Here is a 19,825-nt window from a genome sequence, read left to right on the forward strand (position 1 = left end):
TGCTGCTACTACAAATACCAGCACTACTCCTACCACTACCACAACCCCATCAACAACCTCTGAAGCAACTACCACTACAGGCACTACTCCTACCACAACCACCACCCCATCAACAAGCTCTACTACTATTACCACTACCAGCACTACTCCAAACACTACCACTACATCTACATCCTCTGCTGCTACTACAAGTACTAGCACTACTCCTACCACTACCACAACCCCATCAAAAACCTCTGAAGCAACTACCACTACAGGCACTACTCCTACCACAACCACCACCCCATCAACAAGCTCTACTACTATTACCACTACCAGCACTACTCCAAACACTACCACTACATCTACACCCTCTGCTGCTACTACAAGTACTAGCACTACTCCTACCACTACCACAACCCCATCAACAACCTCTGAAGCAACTACCACTACAGGCACTACTCCTACCACAACCACCACCCCATCAACAAGCTCTACTACTATTACCACTACCAGCACTACTCCAAACACTACCACTACATCTACATCCTCTGCAGCTACTACCCCTACTAGCACTACTCCTACCACTACCACCACCCCATCAACAACCCCTGAAGCAACTACCACTACCAGCACTATTCCTTCCACTACCAGCACCCCATCAACAACCTCTATTGTGACTACCACTACCAGTATCACTCCAACCACCACCACAACCCCATCAACAACTTCTACTACTACTACCACTACCAGCACTACTCCAAACACTACCACCACTACATCTACATCCTCTGCAGCTACTACCCCTACTAGCACTACTCCTACCACTACCACCACCCCATCAACAACCCCTGAAGCAACTACCACTACCAGCACTCCTCCTACCACTACCACCACCCCATCAACAACCTCTACTGCTACTACCACTACCAGCATTACTCCAACCATTACCAGCAACCCATCAACAACCTCTACTGCTACTACCACTACTAGCACTACACCAACCACTACCACCACACCATCAACAACCTCTGAAGCAACTACCACTACCAGCACTATCCCCTCCTCTACAACCACACCATCAACAACCTCTACTGCTACAAGCACTACCAGCACTACTCTAACCGGTTCCACCACCCCATCAACAACCTCTCAAGCAACTACCACTACTAGCACTACTCCTACCACTACCACCAGCCCATCACCAATCTTGCCTGCTACTACCACTATGAGCCCTTCTCCTACCACTACCACCACCCCATCAACAACCTCTACTGCTACTACCACTACTAGCACTACTCCTACCACTACCACCACCCCATCTACATCCTCTGTTGCTACTCCAAGTACTAGCACTACTCCAACCACTTCCACAACCCCATCAACAACCTCTGAATCAACTACCATTACGAGCACTACTGCTACCACTACCACCACCCCATCAACATCCTCTGAAGCAACTACCACTACCAGCACTATCCCCTCCACTACAACCACACCATCAACAACCTCTACTGCTACAAGCACTACTCTGACCACTACCAGCACCCCATCAACAACCTCTACTGTGACTACCACTACCATCACCCCATCTACATCCTCTGCTGCTACTACAAGTACCAGCACTACTCCTACCACTACCACAACCCCATCAACAACCTCTGAAGCAACTACCACTACAGGCACTACTCCTACCACAACCACCACCCCATCAACAAGCTCTACTACTATTACCACTACCAGCACTACTGCAAACACTACCACTACATCTACATCCTCTGCTGCTACTACAAGTACTAGCACTACTCCTACCACTACCACAACCCCATCAACAACCTCTGAAGCAACTACCACTACAGGCACTACTCCTACCACAACCACCACCCCATCAACAAGCTCTACTACTATTACCACTACCAGCACTACTCCAAACACTACCACTACATCTACATCCTCTGCAGCTACTACCCCTACTAGCACTACTCCTACCACTACCACCACCCCATCAACAACCCCTGAAGCAACTACCACTACCAGCACTATTCCTTCCACTACCAGCACCCCATCAACAACCTCTATTGTGACTACCACTACCAGTATCACTCCAACCACCACCACAACCCCATCAACAACTTCTACTACTACTACCACTACCAGCACTACTCCAAACACTACCACCACTACATCTACATCCTCTGCAGCTACTACCCCTACTAGCACTACTCCTACCACTACCACCACCCCATCAACAACCCCTGAAGCAACTACCACTACCAGCACTCCTCCTACCACTACCACCACCCCATCAACAACCTCTACTGCTACTACCACTACCAGCATTACTCCAACCATTACCAGCAACCCATCAACAACCTCTACTGCTACTACCACTACAAGCACTACACCAACCACTACCACCACACCATCAACAACCTCTGAAGCAACTACCACTACCAGCACTATCCACTCCTCTACAACCACACCATCAACAACCTCTACTGCTACAAGCACTACTAGCACTACTCTAACCGGTACCACCACCCCATCAACAACCTCTCAAGCAACTGCCACTACTAGCACTACTCCTACCACTACCACCAGCCCATCACCAATCTTGCCTGCTACTACCACTATGAGCCCTTCTCCTACCACTACCACCACCCCATCAACAACCTCTACTGCTACTACCACTACTAGCACTACTCCTACCATTACCACCACCCCATCTACATCCTCTGCTGCTACTACAAGTACTAGCACTACTCCAACCACTTCCACAACCCCATCAACAACCTCTGAATCAACTACCATTACGAGCACTACTGCTACCACTACCACCACCCCATCACCAATCTCTCCTGCTACTACCACTATGAGCCATACCACCACCCCATCAACAACCTCTGAAGCAACTACCACTACCAGCACTATCCCCTCCACTACAACCACACCATCAACAACCTCTACTGCTACAAGCACTACTCTGACCACTACCAGCACCCCATCAACAACCTCTACTGTGACTACCACTACCATCACCCCATCTACATCCTCTGCTGCTACTACAAGTACTAGCACTACTCCTACCACTACCACAACCCCATCAACAACCTCTGAAGCAACTACCACTACAGGCACTACTCCTACCACCACCACAACCCCATCAACAACTTCTACTACTACTACCACTACCAGCACTACTCCAAACACTACCACCACTACATCTACATCCTCTGCAGCTACTACCCCTACTAGCACTACTCCTACCACTACCACCACCCCATCAACAACCCCTGAAGCAACTACCACTACCAGCACTCCTCCTACCACTACCACCACCCCATCAACAACCTCTACTGCTACTACCACTACCAGCATTACTCCAACCATTACCAGCAACCCATCAACAACCTCTACTGCTACTACCACTACTAGCACTACACCAACCACTACCACCACACCATCAACAACCTCTGAAGCAACTACCACTACCAGCACTATCCCCTCCTCTACAACCACACCATCAACAACCTCTACTGCTACAAGCACTACCAGCACTACTCTAACCGGTACCACCACCCCATCAACAACCTCTCAAGCAACTACCACTACTAGCACTACTCCTACCACTACCACCAGCCCATCACCAATCTTGCCTGCTACTACCACTATGAGCCCTTCTCCTACCACTACCACCACCCCATCAACAACCTCTACTGCTACTACCACTACTAGCACTACTCCTACCACTACCACCACCCCATCTACATCCTCTGCTGCTACTACAAGTACTAGCACTACTCCTACCACTACCACAACCCCATCAACAACCTCTGAAGCAACTACCACTACAGGCACTACTCCTACCACAACCACCACCTCATCAACAACCTCTATTGTGACTACCACTACCAGTACCACTCCAACCACCACCACAACCCCATCAACAACTTCTACTACTACTACCACTACCAGCACTACTCCAAACACTACCACCACTACATCTACATCCTCTGCAGCTACTACCCCTACTAGCACTACTCCTACCACTACCACCACCCCATCAACAACCCCTGAAGCAACTACCACCACCAGCACTCCTCCTACCACTACCACCACCCCATCAACAACCTCTACTGCTACTACCACTACCAGCATTACTCCAACCATTACCAGCAACCCATCAACAACCTCTACTACTACTACCACAACTAGCACTACACCAACCACTACCACCACACCATCAACAACCTCTGAAGCAACTACCACTACCAGCACTATCCCCTCCTCTACAACCACACCATCAACAACCTCTACTGCTACAAGCACTACCAGCACTACTCTAACCGGTACCACCACCCCATCAACAACCTCTCAAGCAACTACCACTACTAGCACTACTCCTACCACTACCACCACCCCATCACCAAACTTGCCTGCTACTACCACTATGAGCCCTTCTCCTACCACTACCACCACCCCATCAACAACCTCTACTGCTACTACCACTACTAGCACTACTGCTACCACTACCACTACCCCATCTACATCCTCTGCTGCTACTAAAAGTACTAGCACTACTCCAACCACTTCCACAACCCCATCAACAACCTCTGAATCAACTACCATTACGAGCACTACTGCTACCACTACCACCACCCCATCAACATCCTCTGAAGCAACTACCACTACCAGCACTATCCCCTCCACTACAACCACACCATCAACAACCTCTACTGCTACAAGCACTACTCTGACCACTACCAGCACCCCATCAACAACCTCTACTGTGACTACCACTACCATCACCCCATCTACATCCTCTGCTGCTACTACAAGTACTAGCACTACTCCTATCACTACCACAACCCCATCAACAACCTCTGAAGCAACTACCACTACAGGCACTACTCCTACCACAACCACCACCCCATCAACAAGCTCTACTACTATTACCACTACCAGCACTACTCCAAACACTACCACTACATCTACATCCTCTGCTGCTACTACAAGTACTAGCACTACTCCTACCACTACCACCACCCCATCAACAACCTCTGAAGCAACTACCACTACGGGCACTACTCCTATCACGACCACTACCCCATCAACAACTTCTACTGCTACAACCACTCCAAACACCCCTCTGATCACTACCACCATGCCATCAACAACCTCTACTGCTACTACCACTTCCAGCACTACGGCAACAACTACCACCACCCCATCAACAACCTCTGAAACAACTTCCACTACAAGCACTACTCCTACCACTACCACCTCCCCATCAACAACTTCTACTGCTACAACCACTCCAAGCACTCCTCCGATCACTACCACCACTCCATCAACAACCTCTACTGCTACTACCACACCAAGCACTACTCCTACCACTCCCACCACCCCATCAACAACCTCTTCAGCTACTACCACTTCCAGCACTACTTCTTCCATTAACACAACCCCATCAACAGCCTCTGCTGCTACTACCACTCCCAGCACAATGGCAACAACTACCACCACCCCATCAACAACCTCTGAAGCAACTAACACTACCAGCACTATTACTACAACTACCACCTTCCCATCAACAACCTCTACTGCTACTACCACGCCAATCACTACTCCTATCACTACCACCAGCCCATCAACAAGCTCTACAGCTAGTACCACGCCAAGCACTACTCCTTCCATTACCACCACGCCATCAACAACCTCTATTTCTACTACCACTCCAAGCACTACTCCTAGTATTACCACAACCTCATCAACAACATCGACATCTACTACTACCTCCAGCACTACTCCTATCATTACCACCTCCCCATCAACAACCTCTACTGCTACAAGTCCTACAAGCACTACTCCGATCACAACCCCCACCCCATCAACAACCTCTACTGCTACTACCAATTCCAGCACTACTCCTTCCATTAACACAACCCAATCAACAACCTCTGCTGCTACTACCACTTCCAGCACTACGGCAACAACTACCACCACCCCATCAACAACCTCTGAAGCAACTACCACACCAAGCACTTCTCCTACCACTCCCACCACCCTATCAACAACCTCTTCAGCTACTACCACTTCCAGCACTACTCCTTCCATTAACACAACCCCATCAACAACCTCTGCTGCTACTACCACTCCCAGCACAATGGCAACAACTACCACCACCCCATCAACAACCTCTGAAGCAACTAACACTACCAGCACTATTACTACAACTACCACCTTCCCATCAACAACCTCTACTGCTACTACCACACCAAGCACTACTCCTACCACTCCCACCACCCTATCAACAACCTCTTCAGCTACTACCACTTCCAGCACTACTCCTTCCATTAACACAACCCCATCAACAACCTCTGAAGCAACTAACACTACCAGCACTATTACAACTACCACCTCCCCATCAACATCTTCTACTGCTACAACCACTCCAAGCACTCCTTCGATCACTACCACCACCCCATCAACCTCTACTACTACTACCACACCAAGCACTACTCCTACCATTCCCACCACTCCATCAACAACTTCTACTGCTACAACCACTACAAGCACTTCTCCGATCACTACCACCACCCCATCAAAAACCTCTGAAGCAACTACCACTACCAGCACTACTCCTACAACTACCACTTTCCCATCAACAACCTCTACTGCTACTACCACGCCAATCACTACTCCTATCACTACCACCAGCCCATCAACAAGCTCTACAGCTAGTACCACGCCAAGCACTACTCCTTCCATTACCACCACCCCATCAACAAACTCTACTTCTACTACTACTCAAAGCACTACTCCTAGTATTACCACAACCTCATCAACAACATCGACATCTACTACTACCTCCAGCACTACTCCTATCATTACCACCTCCCCATCAACAACCTCTACTGCTACAAGTCCTACAAGCACTACTCCAATCACAACCACCACCCCATCAACAACCTCTACTGCTACTACCAATTCCAGCACTACTCCTTCCATTAACACAACCCCATCAACAACCTCTGCTGCTACTACCACTCCCAGCACAATGGCAACAACTACCACCACCCCATCAACAACCTCTGAAGCAACTAACACTACCAGCACTACTCCTACAACTACCACTTTCCCATCAACAACCTCTACTGCTACTACCACGCCAATCACTACTCCTATCACTACCACCAGCCCATCAACAAGCTCTACAGCTAGTACCATGCCAAGCACTACTCCTTCCATTACCACCACCCCATCAACAAACTTTACTTCTACTACTACTCGAAGCACTACTCCTAGTATTACCACAACCTCATCAACAACATCGACATCTACTACTACCTCCAGCACTACTCCTATCATTACCACCTCCCCATCAACAACCTCTACTGCTACTACCAATTTCAGCACTACTCCTTCCATTAACGCAACCCCATCAACAACCTCTGCTGCTACTACCACTTCCAGCACTACGGCAACAACTACCACCTTCCCATCAACAACCTCTACTGCTACTACCATGCCAATCACTACTCCTATCACTACCACTAGCCCATCAACAAGCTCTACAGCTAGTACCATGCCAAGCACTACTCCTTCCATTACCACCACCCCATCAACAACCTCTATTTCTACTACCACTCCAAGCACTACTCCTAGTATTACCACAACCTCATCAACAACATCGACATCTACTACTACCTCCAGCACTACTCCTATCATTACCACCTCCCCATCAACAACCTCTACTGCTACAAGTCCTACAAGCACTACTCCGATCACAACCACCACCCCATCAACAACCTCTACTGCTACTACCAATTCCAGCACTACTCCTTCCATTAACACAACCCCATCAACAACCTCTGCTGCTACTACCACTTCCAGCACTACGGCAACAACTACCACCACCCCATCAACAACCTCTGAAGCAACTACCACACCAAGCACTTCTCCTACCACTCCCACCACCCCATCAACAACCTCTTCAGCTACTACCACTTCCAGCACTACTCCTTCCATTAACACAACCCCATCAACAACCTCTTCAGCTACTACCACTTCCAGCACTACTCCTTCCATTACCACAACCCCATCAACAACCTCTGCTGCTACTACCACTCCCAGAACAATGGCAACAACTACCACCACCCCATCAACAACCTCTAAAGCAACCACCACACCAAGCACTTCTACCACTCCCACCACCCCATCAACAACCTCTTCAGCTACTACCACTTCCAGCACTACTCCTTCCATTAACACAACCCCATCAACAACCTCTGCTTCTACTACCACTCCCAGCACTATGGCAACAACTACCACCACCCCATCAACAACCTATGAAGCAACTAACACTTCCAGCACTATTACTACAACTACCACCTTCCCATCAACAACCTCTACTGCTACTACCACGCCAATCACTACTCCTATCACTACCACCAGCCCATCAACAAGCTCTACAGCTAGTACCACGCCAAGCACTACTCCTTCCATTACCACCACCCCATCAACAACCTCTATTTCTACTACCACTCCAAGCACTACTCCTAGTATTACCACAACCTCATCAACAACATCGACATCTACTACTACCTCCAGCACTACTCCTATCATTACCACCTCCCCATCAACAACCTCTACTGCTACAAGTCCTACAAGCACTACTCCGATCACAACCACCACCCCATCAACAACCTCTACTGCTACTACCAATTCCAGCACTACTCCTTCCATTAACACAACCCCATCAACAACCTCTGCTGCTACTACCACTTCCAGCACTACGGCAACAACTACCACCACCCCATCAACAACCTCTGAAGCAACTACCACACCAAGCACTTCTCCTACCACTCCCACCACCCCATCAACAACCTCTTCAGCTACTACCACTTCCAGCACTACTCCTTCCATTAAAACAACCCCATCAACAACCTCTGCTGCTACTACCACTTCCAGCACTACGGCAACAACTACCACCACCCCATCAACAACCTCTGAAGCAACTACCACACCAAGCACTTCTCCTACCACTCCCACCACCCCATCAACAACCTCTTCAGCTACTACCACTTCCAGCACTACTCCTTCCATTAACACAACCCCATCAACAACCTCTGCTGCTACTACCACTCCCAGCACAATGGCAACAACTACCACCACCCCATCAACAACCTCTGAAGCAACTAACACTACCAGCACTATTACTACAACTACCACCTTCCCATCAACAACCTCTACTGCTACTACCACGCCAATCACTACTCCTATCACTACCACCAGCCCATCAACAAGCTCTACAGCTAGTACCACACCAAGCACTACTCCTTCCATTACCACCACCCCATCAACAAACTCTACTTCTACTACCACTCCAAGCACTACTCCTAGTTTTACCACAACCTCATCAACAACATCGACATCTACTACTACCTCCAGCACTACTCCTATCATTACCACCTCCCCATCAACAACCTCTACTGCTACAAGTCCTACAAGCACTACTCCGATCACAACCACCACCACATCAACAACCTCTTCAGCTACTACCACTTCCAGCACTACTCCTTCCATTACCACCAACCCATCATCAACCTCTTCAGCTACTACCACTTCCAGCACTACTCCTTCTATTACCAACACCCCATCAACAAGCTCTATTGCTACTACCACTTCCAGCACTATTCCTACTTCTACTACTACCTCATTATCATCTACTGCCCCTCCCATTTCCAACAAAATCAAAACACCTTTGACATCGTCTTCTGCGACTACCACTACCAGCAATACTGCCACCACCCCAACAACCTCTATAGCTACTGCCACTTCCAGCACTAGTCCTATCACTACCAACACCCCATCATCAAACTCTACTGCTACTACCACACCAAGCACTACTCCAATCACTTCCACCACCCCATCAACAACCTCTACAGCTACTACCACTCTCAGCACTACTCCTTCTATTACCACAACCTCATCAACAACGTCGACATCTACTACTACCTCCAGCACTACTCCTATCATTACCACCTCCCCATCAACAACCTCTACTGCTACAAGTCCTACAAGCACTACTCCGATCACTACCACCAACCCATCAACAACCTCTACTGCAACTACCACGCCAATCACTACTCCTATCACTACCACCAGCCCATCAACAAGCTCTACAGCTAGTACCACGCCAAGCACTACTCCTTCCATTACCACCACCCCATCAACAAGCTCTACTTCTACTACCACTCCAAGCACTACTCCTAGTATTACCACAACCTCATCAACAACATCAACATCTACTTCTACCTCCAGCACTACTCCTATCATTACCACCACCCCATCAACAACCTCTGAAACAACTTCCACTACAAGCACTACTCCTACCACTACCACCTCCCCATCAACAACTTCTACTGCTACAACCACTCCAAGCACTCCTCCGATCACTACCACCACTCCATCAACAACCTCTACTGCTACTACCACACCAAGCACTACTCCTACCACTCCCACCACCCCATCAACAACCTCTTCAGCTACTACCACTTCCAGCACTACTTCTTCCATTAACACAACCCCATCAACAGCCTCTGCTGCTACTACCACTCCCAGCACAATGGCAACAACTACCACCACCCCATCAACAACCTCTGAAGCAACTAACACTACCAGCACTATTACTACAACTACCACCTTCCCATCAACAACCTCTACTGCTACTACCACGCCAATCACTACTCCTATCACTACCACCAGCCCATCAACAAGCTCTACAGCTAGTACCACGCCAAGCACTACTCCTTCCATTACCACCACGCCATCAACAACCTCTATTTCTACTACCACTCCAAGCACTACTCCTAGTATTACCACAACCTCATCAACAACATCGACATCTACTACTACCTCCAGCACTACTCCTATCATTACCACCTCCCCATCAACAACCTCTACTGCTACAAGTCCTACAAGCACTACTCCGATCACAACCCCCACCCCATCAACAACCTCTACTGCTACTACCAATTCCAGCACTACTCCTTCCATTAACACAACCCAATCAACAACCTCTGCTGCTACTACCACTTCCAGCACTACGGCAACAACTACCACCACCCCATCAACAACCTCTGAAGCAACTACCACACCAAGCACTTCTCCTACCACTCCCACCACCCTATCAACAACCTCTTCAGCTACTACCACTTCCAGCACTACTCCTTCCATTAACACAACCCCATCAACAACCTCTGCTGCTACTACCACTCCCAGCACAATGGCAACAACTACCACCACCCCATCAACAACCTCTGAAGCAACTAACACTACCAGCACTATTACTACAACTACCACCTTCCCATCAACAACCTCTACTGCTACTACCACACCAAGCACTACTCCTACCACTCCCACCACCCTATCAACAACCTCTTCAGCTACTACCACTTCCAGCACTACTCCTTCCATTAACACAACCCCATCAACAACCTCTGAAGCAACTAACACTACCAGCACTATTACAACTACCACCTCCCCATCAACATCTTCTACTGCTACAACCACTCCAAGCACTCCTTCGATCACTACCACCACCCCATCAACCTCTACTACTACTACCACACCAAGCACTACTCCTACCATTCCCACCACTCCATCAACAACTTCTACTGCTACAACCACTACAAGCACTTCTCCGATCACTACCACCACCCCATCAAAAACCTCTGAAGCAACTACCACTACCAGCACTACTCCTACAACTACCACTTTCCCATCAACAACCTCTACTGCTACTACCACGCCAATCACTACTCCTATCACTACCACCAGCCCATCAACAAGCTCTACAGCTAGTACCACGCCAAGCACTACTCCTTCCATTACCACCACCCCATCAACAAACTCTACTTCTACTACTACTCAAAGCACTACTCCTAGTATTACCACAACCTCATCAACAACATCGACATCTACTACTACCTCCAGCACTACTCCTATCATTACCACCTCCCCATCAACAACCTCTACTGCTACAAGTCCTACAAGCACTACTCCAATCACAACCACCACCCCATCAACAACCTCTACTGCTACTACCAATTCCAGCACTACTCCTTCCATTAACACAACCCCATCAACAACCTCTGCTGCTACTACCACTCCCAGCACAATGGCAACAACTACCACCACCCCATCAACAACCTCTGAAGCAACTAACACTACCAGCACTACTCCTACAACTACCACTTTCCCATCAACAACCTCTACTGCTACTACTACGCCAATCACTACTCCTATCACTACCACCAGCCCATCAACAAGCTCTACAGCTAGTACCACGCCAAGCACTACTCCTTCCATTACCACCACCCCATCAACAACCTCTATTTCTACTACCACTCCAAGCACTACTCCTAGTATTACCACAACCTCATCACCCACATCGACATCTACTACTACCTCCAGCACTACTCCTATCATTACCACCTCCCCATCAACAACCTCTACTGCTACAAGTCCTACAAGCACTACTCCGATCACAACCACCACCCCATCAACAACCTCTACTGCTACTACCAATTCCAGCACTACTCCTTCCATTAACACAACCCCATCAACAACCTCTGCTGCTACTACCACTTCCAGCACTACGGCAACAACTACCACCACCCCATCAACAACCTCTGAAGCAACTACCACACCAAGCACTTCTCCTACCACTCCCACCACCCCATCAACAACCTCTTCAGCTACTACCACTTCCAGCACTACTCCTTCCATTAACACAACCCCATCAACAACCTCTGCTGCTACTACCACTCCCAGCACAATGGCAACAACTACCACCACCCCATCAACAACCTCTGAAGCAACTAACACTACCAGCACTATTACTACAACTACCACCTTCCCATCAACAACCTCTACTGCTACTACCACGCCAATCACTACTCCTATCACTACCACCAGCCCATCAACAAGCTCTACAGCTAGTACCACGCCAAGCACTACTCCTTCCATTACCACCACCCCATCAACAAACTCTACTTCTACTACCACTCCAAGCACTACTCCTAGTTTTACCACAACCTCATCAACATCGACATCTACTACTACCTCCAGCACTACTCCTATCATTACCACCTCCCCATCAACAACCTCTACTGCTACAAGTCCTACAAGCACTACTCCGATCACAACCACCACCCCATCAACAACCTCTTCAGCTACTACCACTTCCAGCACTACTCCTTCCATTACCACCACCCCATCATCAACCTCTTCAGCTACTACCACTTCCAGCACTACTCCTTCTATTACCAACACCCCATCAACAAGCTCTATTGCTACTACCACTTCCAGCACTACGGCAACAACTACCACCACCCCATCAACAACCTCTGAAGCAACTTCCACACCAAGCACTTCTCCTACCACTCCCACCACCCCATCAACAACCTCTTCAGCTACTACCACTTCCAGCACTACTCCTTCCATTAACACAACCCCATCAACAACCTCTTCAGCTACTACCACTTCCAGCTCTACGGCAACAACTACCACCACCCCATCAACAACCTCTGAAGCAACTAACACTACCAGCACTATTACTACAACTACCACCTTCCCATCAACAACCTCTACTGCTACTACCACGCCAATCACTACTCCTATCACTACCACCAGCCCATCAACAAGCTCTACAGCTAGTACCACGCCAAGCACTACTCCTTCCATTACCACCACCCCATCAACAACCTCTATTTCTACTACCACTCCAAGCACTACTCCTAGTATTACCACAACCTCATCAACAACATCGACATCTACTACTACCTCCAGCACTACTCCTATCATTACCACCTCCCCATCAACAACCTCTACTGCTACAAGTCCTACAAGCACTACTCCGATCACAACCACCACCCCATCAACAACCTCTACTGCTACTACCAATTCCAGCACTACTCCTTCCATTAACACAACCCCATCAACAACCTCTGCTGCTACTACCACTTCCAGCACTACGGCAACAACTACCACCACCCCATCAACAACCTCTGAAGCAACTACCACACCAAGCACTTCTCCTACCACTCCCACCACCCCATCAACAACCTCTTCAGCTACTACCACTTCCAGCACTACTCCTTCCATTAAAACAACCCCATCAACAACCTCTGCTGCTACTACCACTTCCAGCACTACGGCAACAACTACCACCACCCCATCAACAACCTCTGAAGCAACTACCACACCAAGCACTTCTCCTACCACTCCCACCACCCCAACAACAACCTCTTCAGCTACTACCACTTCCAGCACTACTCCTTCCATTAACACAACCCCATCAACAACCTCTGCTGCTACTACCACTCCCAGCACAATGGCAACAACTACCACCACCCCATCAACAACCTCTGAAGCAACTAACACTACCAGCACTATTACTACAACTACCACCTTCCCATCAACAACCTCTACTGCTACTACCACGCCAATCACTACTCCTATCACTACCACCAGCCCATCAACAAGCTCTACAGCTACTACCACTCCAAGCACTACTCCTAGTTTTACCACAACCTCATCAACAACATCGACATCTACTACTACCTCCAGCACTACTATCATTACCACCTCCCCATCAACAACCTCTACTGCTACAAGTCCTACAAGCACTACTCCGATCACAACCACCACCCCATCAACAACCTCTACTGCTACTACCAATTCCAGCACTACTCCTTCCATTACCACCACCCCATCATCAACCTCTTCAGCTACTACCACTTCCAGCACTACTCCTTCTATTACCAACACCCCATCAACAAGCTCTATTGCTACTACCACTTCCAGCACTACTCCTTCTATTACCAACACCCCATCAACAAGCTCTATTGCTACTACCACTTCCAGCACTATTCCTACTTCTACTACTACCTCATTATCATCTACTGCCCCTCCCATTTCCAACAAAATCAAAACACCTTTGACATCGTCTTCTGCGACTACCACTACCAGCAATACTGCCACCACCCCAACAACCTCTATAGCTACTGCCACTTCCAGCACTAGTCCTATCACTACCAACACCCCATCATCAAACTCTACTGCTACTACCACACCAAGCACTACTCCAATCACTTCCACCACCCCATCAACAACCTCTACAGCTACTACCACTCTCAGCACTACTCCTTCTATTACCACAACCTCATCAACAACGTTGACATCTACTACTACCTCCAGCACTACTCCTATCATTACCACCTCCCCATCAACAACCTCTACTGCTTCAACCACTACAAGCACTACTCCGATCACTACCACCAACCCATCAACAACCTCTACTGCAACTACCGCGCCAATCACTACTCCTATCACTACCACCAGCCCATCAACAAGCTCTACAGCTAGTACCACGCCAAGCACTACTCCTTCCATTACCACCACCCCATCAACAAGCTCTACTTCTACTACCACTCCAAGCACTACTCCTAGTATTACCACAACCTCATCAACATCAACATCTACTTCTACCTCCAGCACTACTCCTATCATTACCACCACCCCATCAACAACCTCTGAAACAACTTCCACTACAAGCACTACTCCTACCACTACCACCTCCCTATCAACAACTTCTACTGCTACAACCACTCCAAGCACTCCTCCGATCACTACCACCACTCCATCAACAACCTCTACTGCTACTACCACACCAAGCACTACTCCTACCACTCCCACCACCCCATCAACAACCTCTTCAGCTACTACCACTTCCAGCACTACTTCTTCCATTAACACAACCCCATCAACAGCCTCTGTTGCTACTACCACTCCCATCACAATGGCAACAACTACCACCACCCCATCAACAACCTCTGAAGCAACTAACACTACCAGCACTATTACTACAACTACCACCTTCCCATCAACAACCTCTACTGCTACTACCACGCCAATCACTACTCCTATCACTACCACCAGCCCATCAACAAGCTCTACAGCTAGTACCACGCCAAGCACTACTCCTTCCATTACCACCACCCCATCAACAACCTCTATTTCTACTACCACTCCAAGCACTACTCCTAGTATTACCACAACCTCATCAACAACATCGACATCTACTACTACCTCCAGCACTACTCCTATCATTACCACCTCCCCATCAACAACCTCTACTGCTACAAGTCCTACAAGCACTACTCCGATCACAACCACCACCCCATCAACAACCTCTACTGCTACTATCAATTCCAGCACTACTCCTTCCATTAACACAACCCCATCAACAACCTCTGCTGCTACTACCACTTCCAGCACTACGGCAACAACTACCACCACCCCATCAACAACCTCTGAAGCAACTACCACACCAAGCACTTCTCCTACCACTCCCACCACCCCATCAACAACCTCTTCAGCTACTACCACTTCCAGCACTACTCCTTCCATTAAAACAACCCCATCAACAACCTCTGCTGCTACTACCACTTCCAGCACTACGGCAACAACTACCACCACCCCATCAACAACCTCTGAAGCAACTACCACACCAAGCACTTCTCCTACCACTCCCACCACCCCATCAACAACCTCTTCAGCTACTACCACTTCCAGCACTACTCCTTCCATTAACACAACCCCATCAACAACCTCTGCTGCTACTACCACTCCCAGCACAATGGCAACAACTACCACCACCCCATCAACAACCTCTGAAGCAACTAACACTACCAGCACTATTACTACAACTACCACCTTCCCATCAACAACCTCTACTGCTACTACCACGCCAATCACTACTCCTATCACTACCACCAGCCCATCAACAAGCTCTACAGCTAGTACCACGCCAAGCACTACTCCTTCCATTACCACCACCCCATCAACAAACTCTACTTCTACTACCACTCCAAGCACTACTCCTAGTTTTACCACAACCTCATCAACAACATCGACATCTACTACTACCTCCAGCACTACTCCTATCATTACCACCTCCCCATCAACAACCTCTACTGCTACAAGTCCTACAAGCACTACTCCGATCACAACCACCACCCCATCAACAACCTCTTCAGCTACTACCACTTCCAGCACTACTCCTTCTATTACCAACATCCCATCAACAAGCTCTATTGCTACTACCACTTCCAGCACTACTACTTCTATTACCAACACCCCATCAACAAGCTCTATTGCTACTACCACTTCCAGCACTATTCCTACTTCTACTACTACCTCATTATCATCTACTGCCCCTCCCATTTCCAACAAAATCAAAACACCTTTGACATCGTCTTCTGCGACTACCACTACCAGCAATACTGCCACCACCCCAACAACCTCTATAGCTACTGCCACTTCCAGCACTAGTCCTATCACTACCAACACCCCATCATCAAACTCTACTGCTACTACCACACCAAGCACTACTCCAATCACTTCCACCACCCCATCAACAACCTCTACAGCTACTACCACTCTCAGCACTACTCCTTCTATTACCACAACCTCATCAACAACGTCGACATCTACTACTACCTCCAGCACTACTCCTATCATTACCACCTCCCCATCAACAACCTCTACTGCTTCAACCACTACAAGCACTACTCCGATCACTACCACCAACCCATCAACAACCTCTGAAGCAACTAACACTACCAGCACTATTACTACAACTACCACCTTCCCATCAACAACCTCTACTGCTACTACCACGCCAATCACTACTCCTATCACTACCACCAGCCCATCAACAAGCTCTACAGCTAGTACCACGCCAAGCACTACTCCTTCCATTACCACCACCCCATCAACAACCTCTATTTCTACTACCACTCCAAGCACTACTCCTAGTATTACCACAACCTCATCAACAACATCGACATCTACTACTACCTCCAGCACTACTCCTATCATTACCACCTCCCCATCAACAACCTCTACTGCTACAAGTCCTACAAGCACTACTACAATCACAACCACCACCCCATCAACAACCTCTACTGCTACTACCAATTCCAGCACTACTCCTTCCATTAACACAACCCCATCAACAACCTCTGCTGCTACTACCACTTCCAGCACTACGGCAACAACTACCACCACCCCATCAACAACCTCTGAAGCAACTACCACACCAAGCACTTCTCCTACCACTCCCACCACCCCATCAACAACCTCTTCAGCTACTACCACTTCCAGCACTACTCCTTCCATTAAAACAACCCCATCAACAACCTCTGCTGCTACTACCACTTCCAGCACTACGGCAACAACTACCACCACCCCATCAACAACCTCTGAAGCAACTACCACACCAAGCACTTCTCCTACCACTCCCACCACCCCATCAACAACCTCTTCAGCTACTACCACTTCCAGCACTACTCCTTCCATTAACACAACCCCATCAACAACCTCTGCTGCTACTACCACTCCCAGCACAATGGCAACAACTACCACCACCCCATCAACAACCTCTGAAGCAACTAACACTACCAGCACTATTACTACAACTACCACCTTCCCCTCAACAACCTCTACTGCTACTACCACACCAAGCACTACTCCTACCACTCCCACCACCCTATCAACAACCTCTTCAGCTACTACCACTTCCAGCACTACTCCTTCCATTAACACAACCCCATCAACAACCTCTGAAGCAACTAACACTACCAGCACTATTACAACTACCACCTCCCCATCAACATCTTCTACTGCTACAACCACTCCAAGCACTCCTTCGATCACTACCACCACCCCATCAACCTCTACTACTACTACCACACCAAGCACTACTCCTACCATTCCCACCACTCCATCAACAACTTCTACTGCTACAACCACTACAAGCACTTCTCCGATCACTACCACCACCCCATCAAAAACCTCTGAAGCAACTACCACTACCAGCACTACTCCTACAACTACCACTTTCCCATCAACAACCTCTACTGCTACTACCACGCCAATCACTACTCCTATCACTACCACCAGCCCATCAACAAGCTCTACAGCTAGTACCATGCCAAGCACTACTCCTTCCATTACCACCACCCCATCAACAAACTCTACTTCTACTACTACTCAAAGCACTACTCCTAGTATTACCACAACCTCATCAACAACATCGACATCTACTACTACCTCCAGCACTACTCCTATCATTACCACCTCCCCATCAACAACCTCTACTGCTACAAGTCCTACAAGCACTACTCCAATCACAACCACCACCCCATCAACAACCTCTACTGCTACTACCAATTCCAGCACTACTCCTTCCATTAACACAACCCCATCAACAACCTCTGCTGCTACTACCACTCCCAGCACAATGGCAACAACTACCACCACCCCATCAACAACCTCTGAAGCAACTAACACTACCAGCACTACTCCTACAACTACCACTTTCCCATCAACAACCTCTACTGCTACTACTACGCCAATCACTACTCCTATCACTACCACCAGCCCATCAACAAGCTCTACAGCTAGTACCACGCCAAGCACTACTCCTTCCATTACCACCACCCCATCAACAACCTCTATTTCTACTACCACTCCAAGCACTACTCCTAGTATTACCACAACCTCATCACCCACATCGACATCTACTACTACCTCCAGCACTACTCCTATCATTACCACCTCCCCATCAACAACCTCTACTGCTACAAGTCCTACAAGCACTACTCCGATCACAACCACCACCCCATCAACAACCTCTACTGCTACTACCAATTCCAGCACTACTCCTTCCATTAACACAACCCCATCAACAACCTCTGCTGCTACTACCACT

The 19,825-nt window shown here is 48.5% G+C and overlaps 1 protein-coding gene across 1 annotated transcript in view; it reads left to right on the forward strand.

Moving 5' to 3' along the window:
• Positions 1–19,825, forward strand: part of LOC143484597 (uncharacterized) — a gene marked incomplete at its 3' end in the record, with an annotated part of 52,776 nt that overhangs the window by 14,645 nt on the left and 18,306 nt on the right. Inside the window, exons 11-24 of the mRNA XM_076983408.1 lie at positions 372–932; positions 1,437–1,575; positions 1,945–2,075; positions 3,834–4,041; positions 4,468–4,724; positions 6,066–7,154; positions 7,572–7,745; positions 9,240–9,519; positions 9,844–10,484; positions 11,922–12,758; positions 12,864–12,986; positions 13,681–13,736; positions 14,990–15,071; positions 17,361–19,121. Of these exons, the coding sequence (XP_076839523.1) occupies positions 372–932; positions 1,437–1,575; positions 1,945–2,075; positions 3,834–4,041; positions 4,468–4,724; positions 6,066–7,154; positions 7,572–7,745; positions 9,240–9,519; positions 9,844–10,484; positions 11,922–12,758; positions 12,864–12,986; positions 13,681–13,736; positions 14,990–15,071; positions 17,361–19,121 (6,339 nt within the window). The remainder of the gene's footprint in view (positions 1–371; positions 933–1,436; positions 1,576–1,944; positions 2,076–3,833; positions 4,042–4,467; positions 4,725–6,065; positions 7,155–7,571; positions 7,746–9,239; positions 9,520–9,843; positions 10,485–11,921; positions 12,759–12,863; positions 12,987–13,680; positions 13,737–14,989; positions 15,072–17,360; positions 19,122–19,825) is intronic.

This window comes from Brachyhypopomus gauderio, chromosome 20, assembly GCF_052324685.1.
Source record: "Brachyhypopomus gauderio isolate BG-103 chromosome 20, BGAUD_0.2, whole genome shotgun sequence".
Lineage (NCBI taxonomy): Eukaryota > Metazoa > Chordata > Actinopteri > Gymnotiformes > Hypopomidae > Brachyhypopomus > Brachyhypopomus gauderio.